The following is a 9,660-nucleotide window of genomic DNA, read 5'->3' on the forward strand; positions in this document are numbered from 1 at the left end:
TTTTCAGAATACCCATTCTTCCTACATAACTACAGCAAATGTTTATTCTTTTGATGGCTCTCCTATTTTAGAAATAGTTCTGCTGTTATATCCTATCTGGTTATTCCTTAAAAATCAAACTAGATTCAGAGGAAGAAACAGGGATCCTGGTAGATTCAGAAGGATTACTACCTTGCCAACAAATATATTTGTTATATTCTTTAATATACAAATAGAGCAGGAGCTCTATTTGAAACACGAGTTTCTGTATTATTTTTATGTTGGGAACAAAACCACTACAGTAAAATATCTGTAGAACTGGCTTAGAATGGATATCATCACTACAAGTGTTATGCTAGTGATGATAGAAAAGTGATGACCATGACTATATAAAATGGACAATTTACAAAGGAAGTATGCTTCTAGCTTTTTTTTTTTTTTAGTTTATCCAAGCTTGGAAAATTGCAAAGCCATAATTTAGTCACTACTCCATCTACTTATGAATAGTTGAAAGATCAAGTTCTGATTTCTTTAATTAGCACTGGAAAGATTTCCTGCCTGAAATCCTGAAGTACTTTCCGTAAGCAATACTAAATTAGATGGCCCAACTCAATATATATTAACTTAACATATTATTGTAATATAATGCTATGGTTTTATGTTAACTTTGAATTGGTCTTCTACTTGATGGAAGGATTTAAAGATGAACAAAGTTCAGGAGGAGAGTTTCACATTCTAGTAGTAGGTTGAAATAGTTTGCTTTTTTCCAGCAAACCAAAATACACCAAAACCCCAATGAAATACACAGGATATTATAATGAATCAACCAGACTAATCTTTCAAGTTATCAACCACAATTCTAGAAGAGCATGAACCTCATCTGGACCACCAATACCCATGAGTCCATTTTAATTACTATTGGGAAGGAGAATGTAAATGAAGCAAGAAAGTTTCTTCTAGGAAATTACATTGTGCTAAGGATCAAAGATAATATAGCTTGCTGTGCTACTTAACAAGGGCTGTTGGTATATATCTATTTGCAACCTGTCCTACTTCAGGCATTTAACTGTTGGCAACCATTTTTCCAATACAGCTGGATACATATTTTATTTAAAAATATAAATACGATACTTTTAGATGAAAGGGGAATTCAAATCTTGTATCCTTCAAAACTATTAATACTCACATCTCATACTTCATTCACACCAAAGGAATTAAAGGAAAAATATTGTTATGCGTTTTCTCAGAAAGGTAAAATAATTATTTTTCATTTATTTTAACAGATTCTAAAACAAGATGAATGGTTTATTAATTAAAATGTTTCAAACAATTCTCTTTTTAGTTTTTCCAGTCTTTTGCTTTCCAGTTGCCAAAGATTATGCTGAAAACCATTTCTAAAATACCTGGAAGAATGAGGAGGATGGATCTTAAATATATATTCAACTCAGTAATCAGGAGACATGGCTAGATTTCAGTCCAATATAATTCTGGTCTTTCGTTGGGTTTATGTCATTTTTTAAGAGGGATTCTCAAAGTATTTGAGAAACACTGCTTGACATGGATCTATGGTATAGTTTGAAGTTTTCCATAGGGTTGTATAGTAGCTTCCCCAGCCTGCTACATTGATTATATAGGACAGTCTCCAATCTGGTGTCTTCCAGATGTTGCAATTAAAATTATTGGATTTTTTACTAAGGCTAACATAGATGGCCGGAAGCCGATTAGGAAGGTTGTCTGAACTGATTGTAAAATGTATTCAGTGTTCCACAAACCTATCTGTAGCTTATCAAGAGACAGCTCATTTCGTAGACTCTGCTAAAACATATTGGAAGAAATTCTAGCTAACAGAATGTTTTTTGTGAATCTAGCTTGGCTGATCTTACCTTTGAAGCTGCCAGTCCACCAGAACCTCCTCCAATGACAATCAGATCATAGTCATATGAAGCTTGTTTCGTTTGCCAGTTTCCTTCAAGTAGTTTAAGAAAAGCTCCTTCACGGTGTGCCTGAACACAGAAAATATAGAAACTGATCAATGTCCAAAGCAGCACTATAACTCAAAGGTGAAGTGGAAAAATTACTACTTCCTGAAATGAAATCCGGAGGAAAAAGAAGGTGAACCTAGAGGTGGAGAGTAATTTTGCCACTACTAGGAAAAGATAATTAAACTACCTGGCTTAATGCAATCGAATGCAATCTCCCCAATTTTTGGTACTTTCCAAAACACATTTGGGCTCTACTCTCATAACTTCCAATGACTCTAGAAACTGGGCCTAGAGTCTTCTACATGAAACAACTGGCAGTGTTTAATTCCATCTTTATTTGAACTAGAGTGAGACAAATGTGAAGACCTTGACATCCCAGCCTACAGTGTTTTATATCATGTGTGGCTTGTTCCTTAAATGCTCCAAATCAATGGGTTGAAGTTCTGCATATTAGGGGCTACATGCATTAGTTATATAAATACTGTCCTTTGATAGAACATAGCATAATAGGATTGGAAGGGATCTTGAAGATCTAGTTCAACTTCATGCTTGAACAAGAGACCCAACTATTCTGGATAAATGGCTGTCCAATCTCTTCTTCAAAATCTCCAGTGATGTAACACCCACAACTTCCAGAGGCAAGCTCTTCCACTGGTTAATTGTTCTCACTGTCAGGAAATTTCTCCCTAATTCTAGATTGGATCTTTATTTAATGACTTCCCATCCATTACTTATCTTGCCCTCAGATGCTTTGGAGACTAGGTCAACCCCCTCATCTCTGTGATAGCCCCTCAGTACTGAAATACTGTTAGTCCTTCCCTTCATTAGACTAAAATACCTAATTCCCTCAATTGTTCATTACGTGGTTTAGCCTTTTGTTTAGCCATTTAATCTTTTTTAACTTATGGTGCCTATTTCTGAAGACAAAAAATATTTCAGTTAATACAAGATACAACTTCCATAAACCCCTGAAATAACAAAAAAAGCAATGCATTTTATAGCTTGATACATTCAGTGATGTATCTTTAAATAATGCTGTTTTCTCATTTTGTTTTTGAATGATGCATTATACCAGGGGTCGGCAACCTTTTGGAGCTCAGGGACCACCAAACTCATAATTTTAAATCCCGGGGACAATTAATATGAATTTTGACTGATGGTGGTTTGCTGACATTGGTGGGAAAGAGAGAAGACAGAGAGAGATCTGATCTAACCTCTCTCTCCCTCTCCCTTTCTCTCTCTCTCTCTCTCTCACACACACACACACACAAACACACGGGGTAGGGGTGGGATTCAAATTTCTTAACAACCGGTTCTGTGGGCATGGCCTAATTTGTGGGTATGGCTTGGTGGTCATGTAACTGGCTGGGCATAGCTTGTATGTAAATATTATAAATATTAATATATTGATTTTTTTTATAAAAAAGAGCAACTTTTACCCAAAATCAGGCAAAGCAGGCAGGCAGATTGAGTTGCTCACAGAATCACAGATTCACTTAGAGATCTGTGTTTCTGCCATCAGCTAGCTGAGTCTGCACTGCTTCAGTCCTAAGGAAGGTTCAGCTTAAAAGCAGAGCCGAACATCTAAAGATTAGCTAGAAAGCAAGAAATCCAACCATTTCCTGCTTTCTAGCTAATCTAAATCTCCCGCACATCAGAACAGCTGATGGTAGGAAAAAAGAAAAATAGCAATTTAGCAGGCAAGTTTGCCAGATAAGGAGTGAGTGGCAGGGAGGATTCCCGTGGCCATGTGGGTGGCGCAGCTTTGTGTTCCTGCACAGCCTGGATTAATTGCTTTGGGGGGTGCTCTGGGAGTGACATTTCTCTGCGGACCACCAAAATTTTCTCGTGGACCACCAGTGGGCCGCAGCCCACCGGTTGGCGACCACTGCGCTATACAGTACTCAGAACTGTTGTCATTTGCCAAGAAATAATCTCTTAGATCAGGGGTGTCAAATTTGTGACCCAGAAGCCGGATACATCATGCCCTGGCCACGCCCACCCCTGGTTTAGCGAAGGGGAAAATCATAATATGTCACGTGACAACGACATGACGACACGAGTTTGACACCCTTTCTTAGATAGGTGAGAGCTAAAAGAAGCTTGACCCCATAGTAATGCATAACAGAAGAACTCTTTAAAAATCAAACTCCAGCAAGGGATATCTCTGGGAAGGAAGCTACTTAAACTTTCTAAACCTCCACTGGAAGTTTTCCAAAACTTCCACTGGGAATGCATTTGTCAGGATCACCTATAAAATAAAAGATTTATGAGGAACTACTCTGTTTAGAACCTTGTTTTAACAAAACTTATATATGTTTAGCTATATTATTTTACTGTTCCACACTGTTCAGACAGGAAGCTAGGAAGAGCAATTTCAATCAAGTACGTGCCCTTCCTCCCCAAGATTTAATCAATATTTTCCTTTCAGCCTCTACTACTTTCTTCTGATAATCTGCAGCCTCTTTAAATGGTTTATACAGGGAAAGATAAATGCACCTGCATCTAATAAGGCTGTAATTCTGGTCTACAATTTCCTTTGCAAAAACACTGGCAAGCAGCAAAGAGAATGGGTTATTAGATGATAAATCTTAAATATAATTCACTTCACTGACTCATTGCATCCATAAACAAAGTGGGATTGTATCTCAGGAATATCTAGGCATCCTAAATAATTACCAAGCTTGAATATCTAGTTTATTAGAGATGGGATTGTAGTCTGAGGTATATTCCCTGCATTTTCCAATAGCTGCAGGCACTTGGTCAAAAATGGTCTTAAAAATAATTCCATAATGTTAGTTCTTTGATATGCACATGAAGATTTAATATACTTATCCTTGAAGTCATGAGATTAATATGAAAGGACAAGGAAGCTGACATAAACCCAAGTTGTTTGGTGGAGAGGGGTAATGTTTATAGGGGGAAAAAAAAGACTTAACTGACTGGTAAAAGAGAGAGTTCGGTGTAGTTTTAAGGAACAATTCATATAAAAATACTCTATAAAAGCAGAAATATTTGCTCATGCTTCACCAACCTGAGGTGCAGTGCTAAATCAGAGAAGAATTTGGCTCTTAATCCATTGTAGATAAATTAGCTGCCATTCTTCATTTTAAAAATTATCTTTCAATTTTCTAAATATCCTTTTGCACAGATAAAGTCTTCCACTAATTTCCACAACCCCCAAGATTAATTCAACAATTACATTTATAAGCTCAGTAATGTAGCTGCATGTTGATATATTACCCTTTGTGATTTTTTTAAAAATGTATTGTTTTTATTGTGTTGTCAGCTGACCAGAATGGGTTGGGTATAGTAGTAGGATTGTCTATTCTGTATAACTCTGTGTTCTGAGTCTTTATCAATACAGTGTGTATACATCTTAATTGGTGGGATATGAGTAAGTGTATGTTGTCTTCCAAAATTATAGATCCTTGCTCACACAGAATAATTAGAGAACACTTAGAGCAAAAGTGGGCTTTGGCTATACCTGTAAGATACTAAACAAAATTGGCAAAGCTGACTGATACACTCTTTATTTCATTTATCTTATGAAAAAGCACTACACAAAAGTTTCAATAAAGCAAAGTTATGAGGAACAGCAGATATCAATACCTATAAGCACATCTTATGACAGTGACATATGGAACTTTGGAAAGCAAGAGGATAAATGGATGGAGGCTCGGTGGCACAGTGGTTAGAGTGCAGTACTGCAAGCTACTCCTACTGCAATTTGGTAGATCAAATCCCACCAGGCTCAAGGTTGACTCAGCCTTCCATCCTTCTGAGGTGGGTAAAATGAGGACCCAAATTGTTGGGGGCAATATGCTGACTCTGTAAACCGCTTTGAGGGGGCTGTAAAGCACTATAAAGTGGTATATAAGTCTCAGTGCTGTTGCTATAAAGTGGTAAAGAACATTAATAAATAAATCAAATGGAGAAAAAAATAGGCTGTGTGTCTACAAAAGTAAGAAGAAAGAAAAGCATAAATCTAAAGGTGGTCTGATTGTATGCTGAAGTGATGTGCACATTTAATTATAAATGGAATGGCCTATAGCAGGGGTACCGGTCCGCGGAACAACTCCTACCGGGCCGCTGGCTTGCTGGCGCTGCATCTTTTTGATGAAAAAGTGCTTCCGGTGAGCTTTTCCGGGAAAGCTCACCGGAAGCACGCTTTCATCAAAAAGATGCGGCGCTCAGCGCTCGGTGAGCTTTTCGGTAGAAAGCCATTTCTACCCGAAAAGCTCTCACGAAGCGCGCCGCCTTATCTTTTTGATGAAAACGTGCTTCCGTGAGGTCACCGGAAGCACGTTTTCATCAAAAAAGATGGCGGCGCCCAGCTGATGCCGGTACCGGGCCACGGCGCCCAGCTGATGCCGGTACCGGGTCGCTGGCGCTCAGCTGATGCCGGTACCGGGCCGCGGCATCAAAAGGTTGGGGATCACTGGCCTATAGTATATGTCAGAAAATAGGAATTAGTAGCATGGACTTTGCTGGGATGTATCTGAAATTATGAATCCATAAGGTGGATAATAGTTCAGTGAAAATGAAACAACCAGCAATAAATTAGGGGGGAAATTGTACATTCTAAATGCGCACAATGCAGGACAAACAATTATTTTGTTGGGGACATGACTAAATAGATGAGAATGAGATCAGTAGCAAGAGAATTACGGTAATATATAGGCAGTCCTCAACTTACAACATTAATGAGCCCAGAATTACAGTGGCAAGTCATGCTGGTCATTAAGCAGGTCACCACATGATCTCCTCTAAAAAAGACTTTTTTTTGTAGCAGTTAAATGAATTGCCATGGTAATGAAGTGAATCTGTTGTCTATAATGGACATATTTTGCTAAAAGGGGAAGAAAATAAAGATGTTTTACAAATTGATTGGTACTGAGCAGAAAAGCTGAAGCTCAAATATTTTAGCCACCACTCAATAGAAAAGACCCTGATGTTGGGGAAGACTGGAAGGAAATGGAAAAGTGGACAGCAGAAGATGAGATGGTTAGATAATATCAAGTCAACAAACATGAATTTGGGCAAACTCTGGGAGACAATGGAGGAGAGTCATGGTGTGCTATGGTCCATGGGGTTGCGAAGAGTTGGACATGACTTAGCAACTGATCAACCACAATAAGGAATAAGGCCAGGGCGGTTGTTTAATGCATTTGTGGATAACCGTATAAGGGATGCTTGGGTGATGTTAGAAGTCTTGTGGGATTGGAGATGACCTGAAGGTATGTCCATTGCATTTTTGAATGCAGATGATGCCAGGGTATTGGCTAACAATCCTAATGATTTGCAGTGAATGTTAGATTGATTCTATGATGCATTAAGGAAAATGTACCTGAAATTCAATATAACAAAGACCAAGGCAGTTGTGTTTGCTGCGTAAAGGGAATGAAGAATAATAAGGTATGCATAAATGTGCTTCTCCTTCCCCCCATATACCCACACATAAATACAAGCCAATTTATTGACCAAGTAGATGAACTATGTAGTTTTGCAGTATTTTTTATTAAGACATGAAATGGAATGGGACATTTTAAGATATGCAAATACTATTACTATTATTTTTTTAAAAAAACCAGAAGTATAGTAGCAGTTTTTCGGACTAATGCCTTTTATTAAAAGGCTCTAGTTTTTGTGCAAAAGAATTAATGGACCCAAGCATCAGGACTCAAAATAAGGACAAAGTAATATTAGAGCAACCTTACCAATAACCTGTCATGCAACCTTTTAGCTCCTTCAAAATCTCGAACAGCCCAGTATTCTTGCACATCCTCTTGAAACTCAAATTGCTGTCAACTTGTTTCCCTTCGGTCCTATCAGAACTTATGCATACGGATGGTCGTGGCATCAGCAACCAATTTATTTTGGGAAAACCTGTACATCCCACCCCACCCCACCCCAAAAAATGCATGCAGAATTCCTGCAGCGTCAAGTGTCCAAAGATCTGTGACTCTGGACTCTGATTACAACCTCCGTTGGAGAGCGAGAGGGCAGGTCCGTTGGAGAGAGCAGATCACGCAAAGCGGATTGCCGAGAGGAGGAAAACCGCTTTTCTCTGAACTCCTATCAGAAGTTCAATGGGACTCCGTATCCTCAAGGAAAAGCGCAAGAAAACGACCCCGAAATCAGCGAGGGTTGCTTGATAGTTAGTTCGGCTAGGATGCACACAGCATTCAGCCAGCTGCTTCACACACACACACACACACACACACACACACCCTCCCCATCCGATCGTTTTCTTTCAACACCTCAACCCAGCGTGCTATACATGGGAGTTGTCGCCTCAAACATCTGGAAAACCCGCACCGCACACTAAACCACGGGCACACATTGGTTCCCTACCTTCACCGTCCGGTCGTAGCCGCCTACGTACTGCTTTCGGGCAAACACGGCAGGCAAGGAAGGCTCCATCGTGAGTTCAAAGAGCGCGTTTCTCAGTTGTTGCCCATGCTCTGCAACACAAAACGGGCGAGAGAGGAAGAAACGCGCCGGCTGGGAGCTCCGCCTTTTATGGATTTAGAGACGGTGGAAGCTCCGCCGGGAGGGGGCGGGACTCCGGCCGCCCAAGCTTTCGCTCTTGCGCCGGCCGCGATTCTTGGCAAGCTGCTGAAAAGTGGCCGTGAGTCACTCGCCAGTAAGCATGACTTGCTGGTTTTTTGTTTGTTTTTTTTGTTTTTCCCCTTTCCTCCGCGCTTTACGTCACAAATCTGATATTCCAACTTCAGAGTTCAAGACTGATATTTTTCTTATATGTACCCATTTCATGTATTCACAACTATGTATACATTTATACTTATTATCTTGTAAACAATTGGCAAAATCAAAAACAAACAAACAAACAAACTGTATTTTGTGCTTTGGGGCAACTGTAGAAGCCTCAGCACGTACGCGTCATCCTACATAGCAGAAATTTCCAAGCGCAGCTGGTCTGCAATTCTGCGTGTCCAACCGCCCGTTCAGAAGCATTACCCTTTGAGTTCAAGAAGGCTTTACACGTTCGTTCCAAGGAAATGGGTACAGAAATGCAGAATATAGGGGGTTAGGCTTGGAGTACAAATCTCATATCCCCTGCGGGTATGTCTCGGAGTTGTAGGAAATGGATTCCAACCGCTCAAGCCAGTCCTTGGTTGGCCAAAGCTAGAATATGCAATTTGGCCAATTTATTTTTGGCATAAAAAAGGTATTTTTTTAAAAAAAAAATCTCTTTGGGATCTTAATCAGTTTGGACAGAGTTTGAAAGTCTGGCATTTTTTCCTCCAAACAAAATACTATGAAATCAGAATGTTTTCCTACCAAGCTGTGTTCATTCAACACACTAAGACAAAACAAGACAAAATACATTATAGCTTAGAAGAATGCATGTGTTCATGTCACATGTCAAGCTATGGTTTACCATGATTATTGAATGAGCTGCAGTTGGCTAAGTTCATATAACATGTTAAGTTTCTGACCAACAACTAACTGTATATACAAAACACTACGAACCAAAATTAACCAAAATGTGCCGTCAGAGAAAATATATTTAAAAGGACAAAAATAATAGACAGTAAAGATCATTGAAAAATATCATTTATATAGAACTGTTCTTCTTTTAATACTAACAGTTTTATTGAGGCACACTTTCTGAACTAAAGTCTACCTCTTCACATACATTCCAGTGGGCAATCACAGGTTTATATACACC

The 9,660-nt window shown here is 39.1% G+C and overlaps 1 protein-coding gene across 2 annotated transcripts in view; it reads right to left on the reverse strand.

Annotated features, from left to right (window-relative positions):
- The window catches only part of TXNRD1 (thioredoxin reductase 1), a 33,762-nt gene extending 25,206 nt beyond the window's left edge, over positions 1 to 8,556 (reverse strand). Inside the window, exons 1-2 of one of the 2 annotated variants that reach the window (XM_026694996.2) lie at positions 8,319 to 8,556; positions 1,863 to 1,982 (exon numbers count right to left, since the gene is read on the reverse strand). In XM_026694996.2, the coding sequence (XP_026550781.2) occupies positions 1,863 to 1,982; positions 8,319 to 8,387 (189 nt within the window). In that variant the 5' untranslated portion in view covers positions 8,388 to 8,556. The remainder of the gene's footprint in view (positions 1 to 1,862; positions 1,983 to 8,318) is intronic. The other variant, XM_087968418.1, reaches the window with a different exon arrangement.
- Positions 8,557 to 9,660: the final 1,104 nt, after the last annotated feature.

This window comes from Notechis scutatus, chromosome 6 (genome assembly GCF_049901735.1).
Source record: "Notechis scutatus isolate UNSWTSFEM ecotype Mainland chromosome 6, rNotScu1.2, whole genome shotgun sequence".
Classification (NCBI taxonomy): domain Eukaryota; kingdom Metazoa; phylum Chordata; class Lepidosauria; order Squamata; family Elapidae; genus Notechis; species Notechis scutatus.